Below are 27457 nucleotides of genomic sequence, written 5' to 3' on the forward strand. Positions count from 1 at the left end.
GACCACTAGCTGTTTAATGTTTATACACGACATTCGTGTGCGTTATCTTAAATATATTTTTTGTACAAAATTTTGTTTATAAGGCTAATTTTAAAAATGAAAAAGCATTGGATAAGTTTAAGTGTAAAAAATGTAGACTATAACAATTAGTTTTCATTAAAATATTGAGCTATTATCTACTTATAGATAATACCTGTCAATATAACCAATAAAATGTACGCTACACTCATAATTAACAAACAACATGACCAATAAGTGAAGGATGTCTGAACAAAACGTATTTGCTCTGATTTATATTAACTTAAGCTGTCAAGATACGAATCTTCGTCGGCAAATATTAAAAACAAACTAGTCACTTTGCTACAAACGATAAAACTGTTATAAATACACCGGTGACACCTATTTGTGATTAGTGCGCCCGCGTTGGTACGCGCCTCATACATTTTTTTACACATCTATTGATCTCACTTAAAATTAAAATGGCTCCCGGGGTTGTTCCCAATCCTGACGTCATGATAAACGGACCGCTTGACGTCATCGTGCAAAATGACCGTATAATCCCGGAAATCGAACAATCGATTCCCAAATCATGTCCCATAGATCATCTCGATGATGTCAGTGTTAATGACGTGGGGATGAAAATAGTAAAGCTCGATAAGAAGCAGCCGCGTAAAGTTGTTAGACCGAAAGTGCTAAAGAACCATGAGTCGAGGGAGTACCTGTATGATCGGCTCTACGATACCACTTGCCCTAGAGTGGTAAGTACGTACTTAATGTTTACCAATCGGACATGTAACTACGTATATCATCTCAAGTTTTTTAATAACTTTGTCATCGTTCCATTATAATAGAGAGTCGAGAGAATATTTTCAAAAACGACGGCGATTTACAGCGTTGATTATTTAAAAAATTGAGAATTAAAATGATATAATTGCTAAGAGCTTAGTGAATAACTGTGAATACTTATTGGAAATGAATTATTTAATATTGATTGATTCCGGATGTATTGTAGAGCTTATTTTCCATTTATTATCATTATCTTTAGTTTATGGTGTGCACTCATAATGCCTGTTTACAAAACATTTATTTTTTACACTATAAATATAAATAAGCTTATCTTGAATACCTTCATTTGCATATATTCAAAGAATAACATTGTGGTAATAATTAAACAGGTAGTTAATAAACTAAAAGGTAACATAAATCTGTCTCAACCATAAAACAATTACGTAACGAGGTTAAAACAGATATCTGTTGTACACTCTATTTGTTATTAGCCACTTTGTATATGACCATTGGTCAAGCAAGATTGTTTATTTACATATTTTTTCCTATGTGAAAAATGTATTCGAAAATTTTATGTCTGAAATTTTAAGTATATTTTGCTATTTTACAACGCATTCATTAAAAAGATGTTATCGATATTATTATTTTTTATTCATAAAATATATCGGTTTATTCTCTATACCGTTCCATGTGTAGAGCTTTCTGTAAGAGTTTAGGCCGTAATCCACTGTACTGCTTATGACTGAGTCGGTAGATGCCTCATGTCCACCAAAATTTTATCGCTATGTTTACTTATTCACGGAGCAATAGCGAGACGACAAAATGTACTGATGCGTAATAACTGATGATTAATAATTCCGATTCATATTTTTTGTAATTTCATCTAGAATTGAATCTTCCCTCAATTTTATTATTTTCTGGGAGGCTTTAGAACTGCTACCAAATCGTATAAAGAATATTTTTTCAAATTGTTTGTGTTGAATAGATATGATATCAATTTGATAACATTATGAATGTTGACTTTCACTTAAAATAACGCTCCCAAAATAACTTGAAAACAAGAAAATAATATGCACATAAGGCTTATAAATGACAATGCTTATCTAGAAAGAAGGAAAATACATTTAATTATAGAGATAAATTTTAATTAACCTTTTGATCGAAATATTTTAATATTAAAGAAATCTATTTACGAAATAATAATAATATATTCGTACAGTTTTTCAGTTTGTTTTGAACAAGACACGGAGGCGTCACTAATTTTATTATTTACGGATAACGTCCGTTTCATACATTAGAATTAATTCTTGTTTGTATTATACATGTGTTATTTAAATATTTTCATTTTACTTAGAATAAACTGGCCGGCTAATTTTGCTACAGAAATATCTCTGAATTTAGGAACGCCGTTCACGGAATGTTTAATTTTATTTGTACAAAATTATTATTTTCATAGATAATCAATTATCATATTTAACTACAGAATAATAGGTGGTTCGTAATATACATAATACATAGTTCTTAGTTTAGTATACTTATACTCAATTTTCTTCCAACATAAATATTTCCTTAATTATGAGTATACTGTTAGAACACACACACAATTCAAAGGCTTAAAAGCTAAATTTTACCTTTTTTTTCTGATTGATTATTGATATAAGTTATAACAGCTCAGAAAACTAAATATCTGCATCTATTTCCTATACCCACACAGTACATTATAACATGTAGAACAAAAATACATCTTCGTTACGGTGCTTATCTCGCAAACTATGCCGGGGCGCGAGCAGCCAGGCGTTTGTATCCGGGAGTTGCGATCCAAATTGCCCCGGGCTGAAGTTACACCAATGAAACTTTTATTTATTCTTTATTTTGTTCATATTGTACATGGTTTTATTGAAGGTTAGGTTTATCGACGATCGGTGTGAACGCTGCCAAATTACAGGTGTTTTTCTAAAATAGTTGCGCGTGTTTTAGAGATTCTTTTATTTATTGAAGATGGAATTGGTTAAAAATGATGAAGGAAGTCGGTTCAGATTTAAGTATCCGTTAAAATAATCGAAATATCTGTATACTTGCACTCACTTTCTAATATTTAGTATAAACACTGGTTTTAACACTGATATAAACGCCGGAATAAATCATTTAAAATTTTATAACGTTAATATTGACAATCACTATAATACCTAGTCTTAATTAATCTGTGCATGTTTACACTCTTATCAATCAATAAAATGTTCATTCGATAAAACATGAACCTTTATTTACAAAATAATGAATTCCACACTAATTTGTAGTAGTTGTAATGTAAACAATCCTAGCAGCTGTGATTCACATGAAGTTTGGTATTGTTTGAGAATGGGATGTTCTAGAACTATTTTAGTATTAACGTAAACAATGATTTAAAGCATCAATGATTCCCGCTTTAATAAAACAAAAATGTTTTATACTTAATTGCTTTTTTATTGAATTACTATGAACGTTAATGTTTTTGAATGTAGGGGAGACCGGGTTTGGTTGTCTCACGGGTTGTTTGTCACAGCGGTCTTAACACAAAACTGAACTATCGAATAAGTCTGTTGAACAGCGTGGCAAGAGCGATACAGTGAAAACGCTGTCCTAACTTCGCGTCAGACCGCTCCGATCTGCCGTGAGGGCCTCACACGTGTTTATTGTTTTCGCACAGCAAAAGTAAATTTTTGTGCTGCTGTGTCGAACCTCGTAATTATACGTTCTTGTTTTACAGTAATAATCTTTCAGTTCATTTGATGATGATGAAATGTGTTTTATAATATCGTAGTATAGTTTTTTAGATATTCATTGATCGGAATTTATTTTCAATTTTATTTTCATGAAACGTGTTATGGGGCTCGTTGTCACAAATTTTCGGGGGCTGGTTGTCACCTATCAACCAGCCCCCTGTATGCGAGATGACTTTAATTGCGTTTTGAGGTTGTTTGTTTTAGCCGTAAATTTTCAATCAACACCGGAAAATCACCCTAACAAACCTGCTGGAAGTCCATCTGTCCTTGATGACTCTATATTGACTCACGATTATTATTGTTTGCTAAAATTGTGATTGATTAATATTCAGACTGAAATAAAGACCGTAGACACGGTTTCATTTGGTTAAGAGTTCTTAATTAAAAATTATTCCGTAAAATTATAAGACCAAAGTGTGACTTTCTATTTATAAATTGCCTGTTATTTAGTACGTGACTACCTACCCTAGGCATTGTGACAACCATGCCTGACCCGGGGTTATAAGTCACATTTTTCTTTAGAGTGAAAATACAAAATATTTCTACAACTGATAATATTACACAAAAATACGTTTATTTATTTTGTAACAGAATAATTACACTATCTTTTGGTATACAAATATCATTCCTAAACAACGTATTTTGGAAGTTACATAAAAAAAGATAAAAATGTGACTTTCATCCCCGCTCTCCCCTAACTTACGGTGATATTAATATTTCAATCAACACACTTCACACTTTTTTAAAACGCAATTCATAAATAGTTATATTCTAAAGTATTCAGTCATGAATGAGCGTCGTCAACGAAATCATGCTTCAACGATTTTGTATACGTGCTGCATTACTATGAGCATATTGTTCTACAAGAAAAATATTATCTTCTCATATGTAAAGTACAAATTCAAGTAAAATATTGTCACTGGAAGCTCGCGATACGCATATGTAGAACCTCGTTAACGGCTCCGTATAACCATTAATAGCGTTTTATAGCACTCATTTTGCTATAAAAATGATTATATTTACAGAAGAAAGTTTGGAATAACGTGGATATCGTTTTTATTCATGTAATAGTAATTCACGGGTTGTCACAATTTATTATAGTCTCATATTTTTATATGTAGATATCATGAAACGTATACCAATATCTTCAACTATAAACGAAAACCAGTCTATTTTTAGTTTCTGTATTTATGTATTCGTTTATTCTATAACATGTATAATGTAACGGTAAATAAAATACGTATTACATCTAATACGTTGTGGAAATAAAAAGGGGAAATGGCCCGACAAATACGGCTATTTCCCTGCCTAACGAGATTCAAATCTATCTAGCGTAGGTACAATTCAATCACTTACTTTGACTCAACAATTCTTCTGCAAATTGCAACAGTAGTGACATTTTTTATTATTTTTTAAGGCTCATCATGTTACTTAGTAATATTCTCATCTTATCAAAGAACTTAAAAAATAACAAATTTAGATTATTGAAAATCGCTTTTATTTAAAATTTTAATAGAATTTGGTTAGTAAAATAATATGTTTATATTTTTTTACATTATCTGTTTATTCATAAACTTATAAAAAAAGACACTGGCACACTAGAAAACATCATTATAAAAAAAAACTTGATGGTGGCCACGCAGTACATTTCGTTCCAAATTTAAAAATGTTTTGTTTTCATTATCTGTGACCCGTTCTATTTAGCGCGCAATGCGTAGTTAGTATAATTAATTTGTGAATGTGTAAAATATTGAAGTTAATAATTTGATTTCACATTTAAATATCTCGTTTTAATATAATTTATTGTGAATCTATCGATGATAACTTTCGCGTAAGTACACCCTTGTGGCCATTATGAGTTTCTGTAGTTAGTATTGAAAATTTTCCAACATTTATTTGATCAATGTTCCTTGAAAATTTTAATAAGTGGAAAACTTAAAACAGGCGCACATTTGAAACATAAATTTATTTGGTATAATAGCAAATTGATATGAAAGAAAAATATATGGGATGCACAATTTGCATTACAAAGTTGTAGCATTAAACAAATATGTCGTTTCTGTTAAAAGAAAAACAAGTTTGTGCGGTAGATTTGGCATGTAGGAAAAACGTAATTAATGAACATACATTGCGAAAATTCAAGACTTAGAAGAATAAGAAACAAATGGACTCTTTTATTTACTAAAAATATAGACTTTGTAGCTACGTCTTAGTAAGTAGTAGGCGGAGAAAGTGAATCTCATATGTTCAGAATTTATTGGGGTAGTTTTCTATATTATTGATTGTTTTTTATGAAAGCGAAATCCTCAAGTCAATTTATTTTTCTATGCTTTCTTGTATAAAATAGTTTTAGTTCTTTCGCTTGATGCGAACACATTCGAATTTTCTTTAATATAACTTTCACGTAATAAAACTAATTGGATATAAATCATAACTTCGGAAGTACTACAATATCAAAATATGAAGATATTTGCAGTGAATCATTCCAAAATTAAATAACAATTTAACTAAAAAACATTATTTGCTTGTTCCCAGTCTACACTATGCAACGAAAAAACATGCCTGGGCAGTTTGATGGCTATCCCCGGAAGAGGAGACGTGCCGAGGGATCCTGAAGAAGTTCTCAATGATGCTAAAGATTTCCTTGGACAATATTTCGCTTCAATACGAAGGTAAATTAATTGTGTGATATTTATCTGATATTAGATTTCATAATTAATTTTTTGTTTGTTATAACTTCATTTGTAAATTTTGGTCAATATTGGACATATATTCATTATTTATTTTAAGTTATATAAGATGGATCGATACTGTAAATGTAATATCTACCAAGCACCACATTATTGGCATTAATTCGTAATTGCTGAGTGCGACGACCGATATTTGTTTACAAATTTACTGTATATCAATAGTAATCAAATTGTCCTGCATTAGAATTATTTTAATGTACATATTTATACCATTTAACCAATAAATAAACTTCTATAATAAGAACAAAAAAAGAAAATAAAACCTTTATTAGCATTACGTATCTATATTTTTTTATACGTTTTTCTATACTAGAGCAAACACGCCAGCCCACGAAGCACGCTGGAAGGTGGTACAGGAAGAAGTGGCAAAGACAGGAACATATCAGCTAACTACCACAGAGCTGGTGTTCGGAGCCAAGTTAGCTTGGAGGAACGCAAGTCGGTGTATTGGCAGGATACAGTGGTCCAAATTACAGGTCAGTTTATAAGGCTAAGATATTTCTATACTAGGGCAAATTCTATGAAGCGTGTTGTATGGTGATGCAAGAAGAAGTGGCACAGACAGGAACATCTGAAAATCTCACGAGATCTCAGAATATTTTTTCTTGACAAAAATGTAACAAATAATGTTAAAGGAATAAAAAGTCTACGTGTGATAAACGTGAAAAGCCTTGAAATACATCTCTTTCTGTGTTATCTTTGTTAAACTTTCGTGAAACAAATTTTCAATGTCATGCCTTTGAAATTAATTTGAAATGCGTAAATAAACGTTCCAAATCTTTTCATAGTAAAAAGATAGTGTATTTTTAGTAATTGCGATAAATCTCTGAAATCGTTTAAATAGGGACAGCACGTGACCAAATAGAAATGACATCATAATAATATCCTAAATTTTTATTTTCCAAGTAAATGTCGAAATTCCTTTACGTGACCGGAATACCTTGTCAAAACACCTACCTAAATTCTTTTCTAGTCCTTAATCTCGTCACTGGTGTTTTCATAGTTTTTCTTAATATTGTAGCAATAATAAATTCTAAATTGAATAATTAATTGTTTACTGGAAAGAAAACGGATGAAAGACGTTGACGCAACCGTCGTATAAGATGGGTCGTAAAGAAACCCACCTACCGACACATTCTCGAGGCAGAATCTGTAATATAGAATTAGTATGTATATTTAGTTACATTATATAGAAATAGTGATAACAAAAAAAATACATAAATGACTAGCTGTTCCCCGCGGTTTCACCCGCATTGCTCCGCTCTTGTTGGTCTTATGATATAATATAGCCTTCCTCGACAAATGGGCTATCTAACACCGAAATAATTTTTCAAATCGGACCAGTAGTTCCCGAGATTAGCGCGTTCAACAACAACAATCAAACTCTTCAGCTTTATAATATTAGTATAGATTCTAAAAAGTTAAACCACATTAAAATGTTGTCTTTAATTGACCCCCGGTTGTTTAAAACTCATCTGCTTGTTTCAAACCGAATAAACCAATACAGTACTACAGTATGACATCATTTATTTAAACGGAAAATCTATCTTTTGTTGTAAAAAGTAACATGCAAATACGGCCTTCTACCATTGTTTTGTTTTGTACTAACGACTGATTGTGCGCTGAATTATTTAGGTACACTCACGTGAGATTTCACTTTTGCCTCGACGGGAAAGAATGGCCGTTTGTTTGATTACAGTGTATTGAAAATATGAAAGTATTTTGCAATTTACACAGATTGGTATTATGGAATATACGGTAGCAGATACATTTTATTCTAATTGCATGTAAAGAACTTTTACAAGTTTTTTTATGGGCGGTGGTGATGACATTATTTCAGGTGCCCCACCTACTATGTACTTTGCTTTTCAACGATAAAAAAAATGCAACTGGATATCCCTGCCATGAAGTTAATTTTCCTTTTGATTTCTTTATTGACGTGATCGTGGTCTAAATAATGTGTAGGAGTTTTTAAGTGGTAGAATGAAAGTGTTATGAAAGTAATAAAAATGAAGTTTACATTGTAAACTAGAGATTCCAAATTAATTTCACCAAAATTATTAATGTTTGATGTCGGATCTCAATCATAAATTTTCAGAGAACCATTAATTTTTTTATTATCTACTTAAGTACCTAACTATAGACTTTTATTTTCGACCCATTACTTTTTCATAAATGCTTTTTTACTGGAACAATTTGTCTTCAGATAAATCCAAAGGGATATAATTAAAAACCCATTTTATTATTTCTACGAGAAGAGAAGATGTTTGATAAGAGTCCACAGGCGCTATCAAAGCTTGTTAAAATGCAATTTTCTGTCTTTCTGTTTTTTCATTTATTTACACTGTTACAAGGAAAACCGTATAATATTACTAGTAGCTATATATCAACGTAAGGGTCAACCAAAGAAAGCCTTCTTAAGTGCTTATGTTAAATTTGATGTAAAATATAACTCGGATTTATTTTCCGGTTGGTTTCACTATCATATTATGTAATACTTTGATCCTTTTATCAATTAGGTATTTCAATTTCAACCTCTTTTCTTATTTGCTCTGTTTTGAAACAATTTGTTTCTCTTGTTATTTTTCCTAAATAGAAAGTCGATTAAAATAAATTAGCATTAAGTTACGTAGCCTTAAAGGCTAAAAATTTTAATTATGAGGACTCCTTTATAAACAGCGAGTAACCCGCAGTACCACCGTTTAACATAGACTTAAATATTATATTTACATCTATCTACATCCTTCAACATCTGGAACGGGCGTCTACTGGGTGATTCTCACGGAGTTTTTGTTTATAGTAGATATGCATTCGCAATAAATCTTATATCACGTGAAAACTTCTTATTTATACAAATTATAGATTGGGGTGATCTTTCATTATTGGGTGACCCAACTTCCTTGTTCCCGGAAAAAAAACCTCATTAAAATCAACAAGAAACTAAAACAATATTGCCAGTAAAATCAATTATGTTCGTTCTTACTGCTTGAAACTACGAGGAATAGGGCAAAATGAATTTGCTGCGGCCCTAATGAGAAAACTCTCATTTCGCACTAGGACACAAAAAAGGAATATGGGAGGGTAACGCTTAAAATCATTTGGAGGCCGAAATAAAATACAAACTGGTATTAAAATAACTGAACGAGTGTCCTCTTGTGTTTGCGTTATGGTTACTTGATCTGTTGAGTTTTCGGTGCATTCTTTTATTATTATTTTTTAACTGACAATTTTAGTTCTCTTTCATTATGCAATTTAAAAATAGTGAAATTAATGAAATGATTTATTTGTAAAGTTAAACAAAATTCGCCTTTCTACTAATAAGTAATAACTTCTGAATTTACTTGTGAAAGTGAAAACAGTTCTATTTCTGTAACTCACTCTCACACGCATTTTTTGCGTAGTAATTATATACATATTTCATTTAATGATATAGGACTTAATATCGATTAGGATAGTCTTAATAATGAACATAATGACCCATGTATAAATTTATTTAACAATATTCCACTTCAAAACGGACGCACTATCTAATAACGTTCACAGAAAGAACACACACAAACTATATTTAACCAAAACTGTTAAACAAGTAAATGTTGTATGAATGCTAGCGTTGTTTGACTGTATAGTTGTAAAATAAGCCGAAGCTTTACAAACACGCCAAGAGCGCCTTGTAACATAGGATATTACTAATTAAGTGCCACGTCCTCTGTTTGCTCTCAGAGGCTAACTACATTATGTCACTACGCTTCTATACGAGTTTTAGGAACATATTATTTAAAATGGAACGAGTATTGGAATGGTTATTGAAAATTTAAAATATCCTGAACCGTTATTGAACAGTTAACATTATGATTGGAAATTGAATACGTTGATACGTTACTTCGACTTTAATTTAAAAATTTTATGGCTAGTGAAGTTTATAGCATAACTTTTTGATAAATGTTTTATTATAGGTACCTTAATCGCCATAACATTAACAGAGTACGCTTTAAAAGATAACCATGTAAATGATCACTTTAACTTACGCATAATTAACTTGCCATCTAGTTCTCTCAATATAATAAGAATCAATATAGCTTGGAATTTCATCACATGATCTTTATTAAATATGTGATTCTTTTGCGTACTATGCATATTAATGACTACAAGATGTGGTATGACAAATATTGTTGTGACGTTGCTTAAGTAAATTAAAACGTCCAACGCCCGTGTCACATGACTTTAGGATGTGGGATTTGTTATTTAAAAAAACTAAAAAAACGGTTACACATTTTAATAAAAAGTAATTGAAATTTATGTAGAAATGCGTCCGTGAATTGAATACAAGAGATGCTGTATAGAAATTGCAGAATTTATAGCTATAATATAATAATGATGAAAAAGAACCATCAGTACTACGCATTTAATATCCATTTAGGAGTTTTATAAAATTACGCCCCCAATAACTCACCTCGTATAAATCGACATTGTTAATGCATTAACTCGCTTAAATTGATTATAAACACTTAATCCTACAATTATCGCAAAGCTCCGCGATTGAAAGGCGGTAAATCTCAATATTTTTCTAATTAAGTCGGTTGATTGAGTAGCAGGCGACGTAACGACATTAAGCGACTTTATTCGCTCACCATTCAGTTCGCATCGGTTAGACGGATGACGAGGACTTAAATCGGCATTACCAGGACTAAATTTAAGTCATCTGATGTAGAGAGTACATTTCGTAATTACACTGCTTAAACAGATTGCTTGGGTTAATCAGAATGAGGCTCTCGGCTCGTTCGCGGTTCGCAGAATTTCATGATTTATTTCACAAAATTCGTAGGCCCTTCCATACTGTTTTGTTAAGAGGTCGTGCGTAGGTACATTATAAACAACAATGGTTACAATTTAAATTCGACAATTGTTAGCTTATTTGAATGTTAGAAAGGTATTTTCTGTTCCGAATAATATGTTCCATTGTTGACGTTACTTATCAAATTAGTTATTTACCGCCGAAAATATAAGACTTTGAATAAACATGTTACTCGCAGTCGTTTGTTTTGTTGTTTGCTTTTAGACATTTTAGGTTAAAAGCTTATACAGAATTTAAACAAAGCAAGACGAATCTTGGAATTAGAAAAGCTATTGTGACCTTTTGTATTATTTTTCATAACTTGTTGAAATAGCAAGAAAATATTTTAGGTACAATCAAGTTTATTTTTAAATATTTTGTAGCACTACTTTTTATACAACAACTTTTTAACAGGTTTTCGACTGCCGACAAGTCACAACTACAAGCGGGATGTTTGAAGCGCTCTGCAATCACATCAAGTACAGTACAAATAAAGGAAACATCAGGTACATAACCTTTGTTTATACATCTAATACTTTGTGTTACACATTGAATTTAAACAATACCTGACTCAGTGTAAAGAAGTCCCGAGTCACGTAGCTTCGGAACGATACAGCTGTTGCACTGATCGATTATTTGGAATAAGTAGGTTAAAAACCACTTTATTTACTTTGTTGCTCTTACAAGAGCTCCAAGATTTTTCTTGGCCTTTCTAACTAAGTAAACAATTGTAAGTAAACAATATAAGACTAAGTTACTTGACATTCTTATTTAAACTTCATCATCATCAGCCCATATACGTTCCCACTGCTGGGACACGGGCCTCCTATGAGGGTACAGGCCATAATCCACCACGCTGGCCAAGTGCGTGTTGGCAGATGACACATGTCGTTGAACTTTTTAATTCTTCGACATGTCGGTTTCCTCACGATGTTTTCCTTCACCGTTCGAACAGTGGTGATGTTACAACATGCGCAAATAAATTGAAAAATCAATTTATTTCCTGCGCGCTCGCCTGGTCTCGAACCCCGGACTTATCGATTCGAAGTCCGAGGTCTCACCACTGAGCCACCACTGCTCCGCTGCACCACTGCTGCTTATTTAAACTTATTTATTTATATTTACCTGTAAAACTTTAGCACCAAAGAGGCTGGAAGTCGTGAGGTTGGGACTAAATCCGCAATTTAAATTTTTAAACACCGATTGTGACTTACAATTAAGACGAATTTCAGGTTTCAGCTCTTAAATAATTCACACATATACAAAAATATCATAAACCTTCTATTATAAACCACTATTAAAATTTTCTCAACCCTATAAAAAAAGAGAAATTTTTCAAAAACAGGTCAGCAATAACAGTATTCCCGCAACGCACGGACGGCAAGCACGACTACAGGATATGGAACAGCCAGCTGATCAGCTACGCGGGCTACCGGCAGCCAGACGGCACGGTGCTGGGAGACCCTATGCATTGTGAATTTACAGAGGTAGGTAGCATTATAAACAATTAATTAAAAATATTAAAAACGTATCTACAGCTTACGTCAATCTCATACATTCGTAGTCTATTCTATTGAACGCTACGCTAACAGAAAGCCACTTGCATAGGAGGGCTGGGGTCTTTCACACTGCCCCGCACCACGCAGCGTAGTGCGTCAATGCGTATTCAAATGCTTTTTTTATTTAATTTTATTGGTTACAAATATCTTGTACACATTAACAGTAGTAGAAATCAAGTACCTACATTTACGAATAGAAAACACGAACAGTCCAACATACTGAAAACGCAGTCACAGGCGTGAAACTATAGGTACATTTTTTTCATGCCTTTTTTATTCACAATCTAATGTTCTTCGTTTAATATTGTAATTTAAATTTGAACGATATTTAAAGCCTTTTTAAAAGCCTTTCACGCAAAAGCCTATATCCTAAATCAATCTCTATCGACATAACTGACACTAACACCACCTGATTTGAGTAAAAATGTTAATCTTTTAAAAGATTACTGGTAATTGGTTATGCTTTTTAAACCATAGTAAAGCTTTAGTTTAAGAAAAGATTAATGTTATTTTAAATTTGAATCAATTAGTTCAATTCAACCGTTACCTACGTAATTATATGAGTTTCTTCAATTATTATCTGAACGGATTTCCTTTAAAACTAGTTCAATTAACTAAATTACACAAAGTAGAAAAGATTTAACTAGCTAGTTTGAAAAGGAGAAAATCGATAATTTTATTGCACATTATGACAATTACTACTACAGAAAAGAAGGAAAATTCTTATTATTAAGAGACTTTTCCTCAACATGTTTATAATATTCCTGTAACTATCTATTAATTTCCTAGTTATGTTTGAAACTCGGCTGGAAACCACCTAAAACTGCGTGGGACATCCTGCCCCTCGTGCTGTCAGCGAACGGCAAGGACCCGGACTATTTTGAAATTCCTCGCGAACTTGTCATGGAGATTCATATGACGCATCCAACGTAAGTATTTTTTTTATGATTAAATTATAATTATTAGCTGTTTTTATAAATTTTGCTTGGTAGGAGAAGTGTCCAAAGGGTAAATTTAAGCATATTTTTGTCTAGTCATTTTTGCATGACTGAGTTTACTTCTATTAGTAGAATGGTAGGAGAATTAACCTCATTTTATTTTCATTATTATCATAGAAGTCTATACAAATAGGTCTTAATGGTGATTTAATATTTAAACATATTTAACCTGACCCATAACAGCCAGTAAAAGGTATGTATCCTCGAGTAAACAGTCCATCCAGAGTCGTTTGCATACCAAGAATAAATATTCAATAAATTCGCATACATTCGCTTCGTTTGTTTTATTATTCATATTTTCATTGAAGGTAGTTTCAAGAGATTAAACGGTATCATTTTATTATCTTTTAACACAAAAATAAATGAATTTCAATTATACCAACACACTACCAAAAATATCAATTCTGGGATGATCGATCCCAATAAACGCAGGCCGGCCACTAACGCTTCGCATTCCCCATCAACTTTATGCGGACATAAACACTCGTTGAATGCATTATATGTATCACACGAAAGGTTGGCAAACACCGTGCAGATTGCTTATCGTAAAACTTTGCTCCAGTGATCTCCAATCTGTGTTTATTGCCCATAAATCAGGCCCATTCAATAATGTTACGCTATTGATAATGTTAACTGGCGTCTCGCGAATGGACTCATAACTTTTGATTGATTTAATCGGTTGTGTACAAAGGTACAATGGCCATCAAACTATTAGACACTTTGTATGAAAATTTTGCGATAATTCTAGAGATAAATACGTGATTTGCGTATGCGATCATTGTATGACGATTTTCTGTAAGATTGTTTTTACACTGAAAATTCCTTGTTAAAAATATTTATCCGCAGTTTTCAATTTTTTTTAAAGTGTTGTGAATTCACAATGCGCTGAATAATTTGTCAATTAACTATGAATTACAAAAAAACCTCCCTTAATGTTAAAAGCTTAAAAAAGAAAGACGGGTTGCACTCCGGGAGTGCCGGCAAAAGTGAAAACTTGATTATTAACGTTCAGCATGTTTGATATTTTGGAATGGTATCCGTCTTACGCATGGTCTTACGCTTTTTCGATCAGGCCACGTGTCCTGACGTGAGTTTAAGATTTTATACCCAACGCCGCTAAAGAAGTTTTCACTTCAAAAACCGAACGATCAACACGTGGGCGTATCAATGCATTCAATAGTTATAAATATCATTTAAAATAACATCTTAATCACATACCATGTCGTAATAAAAACTATGTAATATCCATTTGTTCATTGTAAAATTTATGTTTGTTTTTATTAAGTACATTTATGACCTGCATAAATGAATGAATTATTATTCTATACGTATGGGTAGGTATAATTAAAACTGAAGTTGATGTGATCAATGACTGTGAGGTTGAATCCGTTTTCCTCGGTTTATTATTGGTATTTTAAGTGTTTCAATTATTTTTCTTCATTTTTATTAACCTGAAGAAAAATAATTGATGAACGAGCTTTTATCAAGGGTTTAATAGTTTATGACTTCAGTAATTACAAATATCAAATCTTTTTTCCATAAAATATTAGTGTAGAATGTAGATGATAAGAAAATTTCGGTACGATACGAATGGTATCAATAGCTGAAATTGCGTTGGTACGCACTACCATGCGCTTTGTCTGCGGCAGTACGAATTTAGTGTTGTGTAATAATACCATTTATAACAGCTTACAACATCCATGTCCTAGAGTTGCTAGAAGGTTCTTAACATTTTCAATTTAACGTAATAACTTGAAGTATAAGTCAAATTATATCGGTACAGATACGAATGGTTCGAAGAGCTACAACTGCGTTGGTACGCACTACCAGCGGTATCTAGCATGCGGTTTGACTGCGGCGGTATTGAGTTCACAGCTAATGCTTTTAATGGCTGGTACATGAGCACTGAGATTGGCTGCAGGAACTTCTGTGATACCAATCGGTTGAATATGCTGGAGGTACGTATTGTGTAAAGTGTTAAATAAATTAATGATAGTGTTTAAAAATGGTATACGTAGAAGTAAAGTTTTGGTTATTTGTAAAACATTGATTTGTGTAATAATGTCCTATAATATTTTATTTTATTTATTTATTTATTGATACCTTATTTTTGAGATGATTAATTATTGTTGTAGTAAATTGTTTAGCGATATTGTGGTTTTAATTTTACAAGCATTGAAAACTTTGCAGATTTTGAATTTAGTTTGATAATTTTACAAACCAAATCCCATAAATATCAAATTCAGGTTTAAAGGTTTTTACGAAGTAAGCTTTTTGCATTGAAAAAAATTATAAAATAAAAGAAAAATTCTCTCCCATAAACAGAAAGTAGCGGAAAAAATGGGTCTCGACACACGAACACCAGTGAACCTCTGGAAAGACAAAACCCTTGTAGAAGTAAACGTAGCTGTGCTGCACAGCTTCCAGCAACACAACGCGACCATCGTGGACCATCACACGGCCTCCGAGAGCTTTATAAAGCACCTGGACAATGAGAACAGACTGCGGTAAGTTTTGGGGGTAGTTGGAAAAAATGTATTTATTAGATGCTAAAAAATACATTTTTTCCAACTACTCATTGAAGACAGTTTGCTAAGAATTTTGGGAGTATTTAAAAAAAATAGCTACAATAAGAACCTGATTAATGTGAATAGGATAAGGAAGGTATTTTGGGCTTGTTTAAAAAACTCTAAAACTTTCTTCAAAGTACCATACCCAGTGTTTACTGAAGTTACATTTTATTTAAGTATTTCAATAAATATTTACTGCATCTTTTATACATTTTTAAGTACGAAAGCATATTTGAAAATCTTTAGTAAATCAAAGTATTGAAAAATAACAGATTCACCATGAATAAGCATCCGCATGAAACTTAAAAGCATCATGCATATTCATAATGTTTGCTCTAAATTTAACAATTAAATATTCAGATCGATCACCGGAACAAACAGAAATGCCTCTGTATGCACTTCCCTATATTTTATGTAAAACGTGACACTATAAAGCTTTGCGATTACTTTCAATTTAATGAATATTCCGTTAAACCCAATTGTATGAAAGCCTACAATTTTATTCACAACCAAATTAAAAAGGCCCGTGTTATAAATCACACGAATTACACTTTTAGCCTTTACGAGAAACAATACCTTGTACAAAAAGTTTTAAAAGTCCGAACACAGTTTTACGGAATGCTATGGAAAAGAAAAGTGCCAAAGGCTTTAGCTGCTTGTTACTCGCTTCAAAGAGATAGCGTTCAAATTATCACAATGGGTGTATAATGTTTAATCGTGGTTTATTTTTGCTTTTAGGTGTGATATCTGATGTGACTTTTTATACTTACGAAAAGGGAAATTTGTGAAAAAACCCTTCCCATTATTGTTTCTCTTATTTTTTACATAATAATCGTATTTTTGTATTTATGTGCTAAGAACTTTTGAACGAATACTTTTACATTAGGTATATACCTACATACCATAATTCTTAAATTTTAGAGGATGGATGTTAGAATTGTTACAACAGGTAGATATCTTTAAAATGAGAAATTGTTCATCTTTAAAAATAAATCTATTAAATCACTCCACACTGATCAGTATATAACTTAAGGTTGATTTTTGCGTATTAATAACAAGTGATCTAATCATAAACACAAACACCGCGGAATAATTAAACTATCAACACTGAATCCTTGCAGACGCGCTGTAAACAGTTCTTAAGTATATAAACACGTAACGTGTGAACTGTCTGCCAGTTTACCAAATTTGGGAGTCTTGTATGTAAATAAATACGACACCGAAAACATGGCTATAAAACTTCAAAGTATGCGAACTTGTTGTTTTGAGATAACGATTTTTGTAGTAAATTCAATATTGACTGCGTTACAAATTAAATAAGTCTTCTAGTAAATTAATTATATCAAAGACGGCTTACTAATCCTAAAGTTTTGAAAAATCTACTTTTTTTGCAATCCCTACACTTGTGCACTTTTTAGAAGTGTGGGTAGTAAGTCTAGCATGCGCAAACTAATTACTCATCACTTTTGATAGTTACTTATTCATATTGCATTTTTGAACATGAAATAAAACCACCTCATCACACCGAATCATTTTATTATTAAAGAAAAACCTATGTTTTAGCAATTTAGGTTTTAATTTTCTTCCGCCAATACGTAAGCTAAAAATATATAAGCTAAAATATATTGGTAACAGTTCGGGCTGCCCCGCGGACTGGATATGGATCGTGCCGCCGATGTCCTCATCCATCACTCCAGTATTCCATCAAGAGATGGCGCTGTACTATCTGCGCCCTGCATATGAATATCAGGTTATTTGAGTCTTTTAAATGCATGCAATTTTATTTTGAACTGCTAACTTGTGATATTTTCCCTTTATACAGAATTTTGAATAAACTGTTTTATAAACTTCCTCGGAAGGATTTGCTTCAGATTTTCCCTTCATTCAGAATGTTTACTGACTTCACCATAAAGTTACGATAATGCTTATTAGCTTAAATAAGCTACATCGGTAGTTTGAGTGGATTTATTCTAACAATGCGCTGCTATTTTGAATTTAACTAACTTTGCCATTATGAGCTTATAACACTAACCCTTGCTTAAATTTAGTTACTCTTCCAACCGCAACGTCAAAATTTTATCTTATTGTTAATAATTTTACCTCGATGATATTGTTGTGATTATCCAATTTGACATTATCGAACTATCCAAATTCAGGGAAATGGCTAAATTATTGTACGTTTCTGTTAATTTAAACCCTTCTGCTTTCGATTTGACATTATTTAACTAACCACATATTCAGGAAATAGTAACGTTGTCTTCATATTATCATTAATTGAGCTATTTCTATTCAATCCTCATCTAGAAGTCTTCATATGATTTGAGCTATCTAACGAATCTTTTTTCCGAAAATTTTTTTCATTTTTTAAGCTATTTCTATCAAATAACAAGAAAAATATTCCAGGAACCAGCATGGAAAACACACCAATGGCAGAAATCAAAGCCGATAACAGGCAAGCGGCCAATCAATAGAAAGTTCCACTTCAAGCAAATAGCTAGAGCAGTCAAGTTCACATCAAAATTGTTTGGAAGAGCACTTTCTAAGAGGATTAAGGCCACAGTACTGTTTGCGACTGAAACGGGCAAGTCGGAACAGTATGCTAAGGAACTGGGCGTTATATTTGGACATGCTTTTAATGCTCAGGTATGAAATTTTCTAGAATTGGTAGATTTTTTTGGTATAAGGTATTATTTAGTTAAGTTCACATCAAAATTGTTTGGAAGAGCACTTACCAAGAGGATTAAGGCCACAGTACTGTTTGCTACTGAGACGGGCAAGTCGGAACAGTATGCTAAGGAACTGGGCGTTATATTTGGACATGCTTTTAATGCTCAGGTATGGAAGGTTCTAGAATAAATGGTAGATTTATTGATAGAAGGTACAATACTGTTATTTACTGTCAAGACGGTTAATGTCAAGCCCAAACTGTTGTGAAGAGCGTTTTAAGGGGATTAAGGGCAATACTGCACTATTATTCGGGCATGCGTTCAGTGCTCAGGTATGAAATGTTCTGGTATGGAATATTCTGGTAAGATTTTCTATTGTGAAATGTGTTGCGATGGTAGAGAATTTTTTGTGATTAAGACAGACAAGATGGAGCAGTAGCCGAAATTATAACATACTAGCGGTCCACCCCGGCTTCGCCCGTGGTATATATTTCGCAATAAAAAGTAGCTTATCTAAAGGTTGTCTGTGCCAAATTACATCAAAATCGATTGAGAGGTTATATTTATATAATTTACTATGTGTAAAAATTTACAGAAATACGTCGAATCACGCGTGGTAGGTATAAGAAAAAGATGGCGCGTAACGGAAAATTTTTACACTAAATTTTTTTCCAACCCCGATAAAGAAGTTTCACTTCAATAATTCAGATTACTCACATTATATTTCTATTGTCTTAATACATATTAATTTACTACCAGAATCCACCAAAAATAAATAATATTTCTTTCACAGGTACACTGTATGTCGGACTATGACATCACGTGTATTGAACACGAAGCTCTATTGTTGGTGGTAACGTCTACTTTCGGGAACGGTGACCCACCGGAGAATGGAGTGGTAAGTTACTATATTAATTTCTATAATAATATTTTTGGAATAGTAATATTGTTTTATTTCAGATGAACTTATTGTTATTGTTTTTAAATTTTATTATACATCAGCTTAAAACATTTATATATTCAATATTTAAATAGAATATACTATATGGAACTGATTCATTCCTTTAGACTCTATATATCTTCTTCATTTTTCAAGATTAAGGATACAATAGGTACGTCACCCATTGAATTTTAAATCTTTAATTTATAATACAACCACGACATAAAATTCCAGTTAAAAGGAATCTTCGAAATACGCCACTTGCATGCTGATTGAAACTTTAAGAATTTGCAGCAATACGCGTATACAAAAATATATGTTTAGTATAAAAATGTAATCTTTTTGTACAAGTGACAGAAGCATGCATGCATCGTTTGTTGATATTTTCCTCAATACTATTGAGTTACTGGTTAGAAATAAAAAGCAGTACCTATCACGTTTCCAATTATTATCTTTAATATTGAAATGCTATTTAGCTTAAAAAGTATATACAAATTTTTGATCTGGGCCGTTTTATGGTTATTTGATACATTTATAGCAATTAAAAACTGAATATGTTATCAGTTTAATTTATATGACCTTTACAATTTAAACTACAATTACAAGAAAGCACTAAAAACTAGACAAACTATTACAGAATAAAACTAGAAAATTTAAACCTTAATCAGGCTCCGGTAAGTTTTATAGCTGTAATAAATACACACTAAAGTATTTATCTATCCGTGAATCACATTAGTACGAATTAACCACAATTGATTGTATCAATGCAATATAAAGCAAACCAATATAACCTTACCAAAAACTATGCCAGGATTTATGAACGGGTAGTTTAAGTACCATTTGAAAGAACCAAGATTAATTTGGGTTAGTAGCCGATATCAGAAAAATATTGAATGTGCTAAATTTTATATAATACCTGCTATATTAAAGGGGATATAGTGTTGAATAATTTTTAAGCTTTTTATTTTAAAGATGAAAATAAAATCTAGAATCGTTTACAGTCTTGGGAACGATAACTACGATGCAGAAATAAAATACAACTATTTTTTTAGGAATTTGCTGAACACCTTTGCGAACTTTTATATGCAGATCAAGTTGGTGATGAAAGCACTGGGTAAGTTTCTGCTAAAAGAATTGAAATACGAACGAATTGAAATAATATGAAGTAATATTTAAGGAATTACTAAAATAATAATCATAATTTTTTAACAGAGCCTCACAAATGCTAACTCCAAAGTCGTTCATAAAAGCAAACAGTCAAATCGAATTGCAAAGATACGCGGTGACTAATCCTAAACAATTGAGCCGCTTGGAGTCTTTGAAAGGTGAGTTAATAATAACTTCGACAAAAAGTCCTAATATTGACGTCACTTCAACAAATCTCAGAACTGGCGGACATTCAAAATTAGAAAAAACGTAAATTTTTGAAAGATATTTACTTCTTTAACTCTCAGGCGGTTTAATTTGTTTTCCTTGTTTTATGTCATCGTATTTTAATATTCAATTTATGAATAAAAATGCGAAATTGGCGTACTTCTCAAAATGTAATAAAACAATTTTGAATAATCGTCATGGCATTCTCTTTAGCTTAACTTAAACAAATTACTCTGTTTTTAGGACATTTACTTGATACACAAATGTTTGCAGGTCAAAGAAAATAATTAAGTTTCAAATTCCTACAAATATAGACAGGTTAATATTACTTATCAGTTACATAGCTAATTATTTTTTAAACTGATTGGGTGGCTACCATTTATTCATTAAGGTTCCAACTAAATAACATTATCATACCATTTTTGAAAAATAACTCTTTACACAGAAAAATATGCCATACGATGTTAAAAAAGGACCTTACCAAAAATTAAACAAAATCATAATAACTTTCCAATACACAGGCAGTGCAACAGACGCCACCTCCATAGACAGTTTCGGTCCCCTCAGCAATGTGCGCTTCGCGGTATTCGCGCTCGGTTCAAGCGCTTATCCGAACTTCTGCAATTTTGGGAAGTATGTGGACAAACTTCTGGGGGAACTGGGAGGGGAGAGGATACATGATGTAGCTACGGGAGATGAGATGTGTGGGCAAGATCAGGCGTTCAGGAAATGGGCTAGCAGTGTGTTTAATGTGAGTATAACGGAGATAATGAAAATGGTGTTGGGAAGTTATAGGTATGTGAGAAAGTTCACGATATTAAGGGTGTCCTTGGAAGTTTGTCAACAGATAAAGAAGACTTGGTTTATTCCTTGTATTAATAAAATTGTTTCTGCTGGTTATTGGGTTTCCGAACATTTAAACTTCGGGTATACCGGGTATAAATATTTCACTTGTCTTTTATCAAGTTCAGGTAACTAGGTGTATTTGGAAATTATTTGATTGGTTGGAAAGTTTTTGAGCGAAAGTTAAATTTATGGTAGAGCAAAATATATACAATAAATTAAGATAAATCTTAAAGTCTGACGTCGTATTCTTGTAAAACATAATATTTGTACAGCTAATCTTGATATTGTCACTATATCACGCTTATCCGTGTTTACGTTTGTATGTTTCATAAATCAAAGATATAGCTTATCAATTTCTCTTAAATTTTCGTTAACAAACGATTCGAAGAAGTTAATTTTCTCGTTAATTTAATCAAGGTGGCCTGTGAGACATTCTGCCTCGATGACGACGAGACATTACAAGAAGCGAAGAGAGCGTTAGGAACTGTGACTCTGAGTGAAGAAACAGTAAGATTCGCGTATCCAGCTGGAAAACCACCAACGTTACTGAATGGCCTACAATCAGCATTAAATAGACAATTAATTACATGCACTGTGAAAGCTAATAAGGATCTAGGAGATTCTACTGCAGAAAGATCAACCATTTTTATTGATATGGAACCAAAGGTAATATAAACAGAAAATTAACAAATCTCCTTATAAATTATGTTGAATACGTATAGATTATAATGAAATATTTCTTTGCAGAGTGAAATTAAATATGATCCTGGTGATCATGTTGGAATAATAGCTTGCAATCGCAAGGAATTGGTAGACAATTTGCTAGCTAGACTTAAGGACATTGATGACTTTGATACTCCAGTTAATTTGCAACTAATGAAAGAAACTCATACGTCTAATGGTATGTTTTAAGTTAATTTTACATTATATTTCAGTTGTAATATTAAACTAATTGGAATCTAAATTACTATCACTACACTAGCAATTAACTATTATTATTGTCTTGATATATTAAAACAAATTTAGTTACGTAAAGTAACTTTTATCAACTAATTCTAATCTTTTGGGGTCAATTTGAAAAAAAATGTTGTGTGGTTTTATGAAACCACGGTAAAAGTGAAACTGTTCGAACGGTTCCGAACACTACTTTGTGTAGCGCATGTCGCGTGACGGTCGGCTGCCGAGTAGGTATACCTACTCGGCAGCCGCGATACACGCGACATGCGCTACACAGACCAAAAAGTTTGAGACGATGTAATAAAAGTTTCACTTTAAAAATAGTCAATGTTATGACTCTAGTCATCAATTTTAAAATTTCATTCAAATCAGTTCTGTGGTTTAGCAGTGAAAGCGTTAATCTTATGACGAGAAAGTAATCAAATTAAAATCAGTTACATAGTGTCATTAAACATCCGTTTTACGCATACCGGTAGAATTATTTCCGTATTTTGATGATTCTTTTAAAACATATGTAGATTATTATCTAAATGTTTGACATTATTATCTTCCGCACCTAACTTGGCAAGTGGGTGTGAAAGGGATAAAAAAACAGGCGTCATTCAAGGTCATATTTTCTTGTTACAAGTTAATGTTCATACTGAAATCTCCAGTGTATTAGATATAAGCTTCTTGTTCCGCTCATACACTTAGTTCTTAAACTGGTTTTAAATTATCATATTAAAATTAGGACCAGTGAAATCCTGGGAACCGCACGAGAGGTTACCAGCTGTTAGTGTCCGGGATCTGTTCACGAGGTTCCTGGACATCACCACACCACCCACCACCATACTGCTGCAGTATTTGGCCAAGACTTGTAGTGACGAGACTGAGAGGAAACAACTCACTGTGTTGGCCACGGTAATTATAATCAAACTGTTGTGAATATTAACATTAGGACCAGTGAAATCCTATTACGAGAGGCTACCACCTGTGAGTGTCCGGGATTTGTTCCCTAAATATGCTAGCCACGGTTATTGTTGATTTCGTTTTGTTAATTAGATGTATAAAAAAATTACAAGAATATAAGGTAGTTTATAAATTCTTGTTATTTTCCGATTTTGATAATTAATGAATAATTGCTACTTCTGCAAATTTTAAGTTGTGTGTTGATATTATGTCTGTAGCTCTGAAAATTATATTTCACAATACTAACAACATAATTTTCATAACCAATGTTTACAATATTCTACTTTAAACACTTGTTTATCATTGTCACTAAAAAAATTCTCACAATAACTATTTTATCATTTCCATTTTTACCATTCAATTAATAATCTTATTTATCTGTGTTTAATAAATTTAAATATTCAAATAGAGACTATTTCTTTACCAGGACCCCTCAGCATACGAAGACTGGCGGCACTTCTTTTTCCCGACCCTCTCTGAAGTACTGGACCAGTTCCCCTCCGCTAAACCAAGCGCATCTCTTCTTGCCGCTCTTCTCTCTCCTTTACAGCCGAGATTCTATTCCATCTCTTCTTCTCCCCTCGCCCATCCGAAGAGACTGCATCTTACGGTTGCTGTTGTTACTTATAGAACTGAAGGTTAGTTTTTATATTATTATGGTCATATAGAAAGATTTGTATTGAATATTGTATTAACAAAAAATTCGCCTCAGTTCCGCAACTATTTAATTAATCACTCGATTGATAATCCACGTAATCTCCGCAATTTGCGCACCATTTTAAAGATAATTTAATGGATATTAATTCTGTCACTTCTAAGATTGATTTAAGATAACACAACTGGAAAAAAATAGAAATAAAAAAAAATCTTGTCAATCAACACCTTTTTCGTTTGAAACACGATAGCGTAAAATTAATTAATTTAATCATATTTTTTATTAGCTTTAGTTCTGCTATACCAAGATTGGTATTGAAAATAGTTATCCCCTTTCGCGTCGTTTAGTAGTAATTAAAGAAAAACTAAAATTATTTTCTTCTTTTCGTCGAACAAATGAGCATTATGAGTCGTGCGCTTTTGGAATTTCCAAATTTTTATAGGCTTTTCTAACAAGTCATTTCTTAAAAAATAGATTATGTTTAAGAGTACTTATCGCTACGGTGGTAAAATTGTGAAGAACCGTTGTTTTTGAGAATTAGAATATTTATTTCTAAGAAAAATTGATTTGTTTCCGAAAGTGACCGTAAAATTTTGATTTTATTTGATGCATTACGCTCTAAAAAGTTAGGTGACAGTCTAAAACAGTTTTTCACTATTATTTTTTATCATTTATTAATTTTGTACGTAAAATTTTTGAGCGCCATTCATTGTAATACAAGTGCTACTTTTATAATAGAAAAAATCAATATAAAAAAGTTCTATAACAATTAACCATCATATTTACAAACAATATCTAACGAACGCACGCTATAAATAATCATCATCCTTGACAACAATTCTGATTTATTGAGGTAAATACTACGGAACTTGCGGTCACGAAAACTGGGCTATCTGATCCAACGACCAGCGAGTGAAGAAACATTAGTCTCAGTTAAATTAACCTCATCAATTCGTAATGTGCATTCCCACACATGAATTCCAATGGAAATTTCATAGAACGTAATTTTTTTCGCTTTGATGTTCAACACTCACGGAAATGAGTCAAATCTCAGATTGTTACCTATTTATATATTGTGGGTGATGTAATGTTTTAGATGGTGAAGGCCCAGTACATTATGGTGTTTGCTCGAATTATCTCATGGATCGTAAACCGGGGGATGAGGTTTATCTCTTTATACGAAGGTAATTTTATAAGCATTGGGTCATTATTTATTATCAGTCAATATTGAACAACTATGAATATTTTATCTATATACTAAAAGTGGCCAGTAATGATGAACAGCATGTATTTTTTACATCGCTCTTAATGTAATTGAGTCATAAGCACACTTATGATCATACATGTTTTAGAACAAAAGATATTGATTGCTCAATAATATCTTGAATTATTACATCCTCCTATTTATTGAGTATCTCTTGTTGCTATGTTTTATTCAAATTCTTATGTTAATTTTAAAGTACCTTTTTTATTCAGTTCCCAGTATTCTGCGTTTATTTGAACACGATTATCGTTCTTACATCCTTCTACTTATTGAATATGCTCTTATCGCTATGTTTTATTAAAATTTTTATGAATTATTTTATTGAGTGCTTCTCTATTTTAACACGATTTTCAAAGAAAAAAACATTTTCAGTGCTCCAAACTTCCACCTACCCCAAGATCTATCAGTTCCCCTAATACTGATAGGTCCGGGTACAGGAATAGCGCCGTTCCGTGGTTTCTGGCATCACAGAAAAGCGCTGCTCAATACTAGAGCTCGACCAAACGCCGGTCCTGTTTGGTTGTTCTTCGGATGCAGGACCAGGACCATGGACCTGTATAGGGAGGAAAAGGAACAAGCATTAAGAGATGGCGTACTTTCGAAAGTTTTTCTTGCATTGTCCAGGGAAAAGAATATTCCGAAAGTGAGTTTTGTTGTGGAAAAATTTGTATAGGGAAATATTTCGGTTGAGTAGTTTTGTTAACCTTTGCTTGTATTTTAGATGTACGTTCAGGAATTGGCCGAAAAAGAGGGAGCGGAAATACACGATTTGCTAATAAATTCAGGAGCTCATTTTTACGTGTGCGGCGATTGTAAGATGGCGGAAGATGTTCATCAAAAGTTAAAGGGAATTATTAAGAAACACGGCAATATGACCGATGAGCAAGCACAAAACTTCATGTTCATATTAAAGGTTTGTCTTCATATTTTAAGAATTTGTTTATTTTCATGTTTTAAGCTTACGATATTTTTCATGATTGAGCATCAAGAGCTCATATCTATATTGCCGTCATCTGGTTGAATCTTTTGTTTCAACCAATCGAATGAATTGCGCGTTGATTGAATAACAATTTTTTTTAACTACACAGAAATAAGTCGAAGTCGAGGGAGCTCCCTCGACTCGTAACCGTCTTCTTGTGTACGCATGGAAAAAAGTAAATTCTGACCTCATAGAACGCAATATGCCGAGCGTTATATCCGCTCTGTTCAGTGCTGTTACAATCCGCTAACTAGTTAGACCTAGTCATTCAATCAAATGGTAAATACAACCAGATGACGGTGACATATATAATATTTTAATTAAAAAAATGAAAAAAATTGCCTCACTAGGAGGAGAACCGCTACCACGAGGACATATTCGGTATAACGCTGCGCACCGCCGAGGTGCACAGCGCGTCCCGCGAGTCCGCGCGCCGCAACCGCGTCGCCGCGCTGCCCTGACGCCGCCACCAGCGACCACCACACCAAGCACATAACTTGATATGTGTTTAATAAATAAATTAGGGATGTAACGATACATGATTTTGCCGATACGATACCGATACCGATATT

General features: G+C 32.6%; 1 protein-coding gene across 1 annotated transcript; it reads left to right on the plus strand.

Moving 5' to 3' along the window:
- The first annotated feature begins 479 nt into the window (after positions 1-479).
- Nos (Nitric oxide synthase) lies at positions 480-27400 on the plus strand. The gene is made up of 22 exons (XM_090105106.1): positions 480-758; positions 6084-6220; positions 6612-6774; positions 11544-11635; positions 12475-12616; positions 13478-13617; positions 15470-15644; positions 16012-16193; positions 17892-18006; positions 18660-18899; positions 19716-19820; positions 20915-20976; positions 21075-21187; positions 21758-21987; positions 22500-22748; positions 22830-22983; positions 23770-23939; positions 24415-24625; positions 25739-25826; positions 26279-26549; positions 26628-26819; positions 27236-27400. Exons 1-22 carry the CDS (start codon positions 480-482, stop codon positions 27344-27346), a joined length of 3621 nt encoding a protein of 1206 aa, XP_089961232.1. The 3' UTR covers positions 27347-27400.
- The last annotated feature ends 57 nt before the right edge of the window (positions 27401-27457 follow it).

Source organism: Colias eurytheme, chromosome 9 (assembly GCF_061535395.1).
Source record: "Colias eurytheme isolate Ceu_HAF_F1 chromosome 9, ilColEury1 Martin Lab GWU primary, whole genome shotgun sequence".
Lineage (NCBI taxonomy): Eukaryota > Metazoa > Arthropoda > Insecta > Lepidoptera > Pieridae > Colias > Colias eurytheme.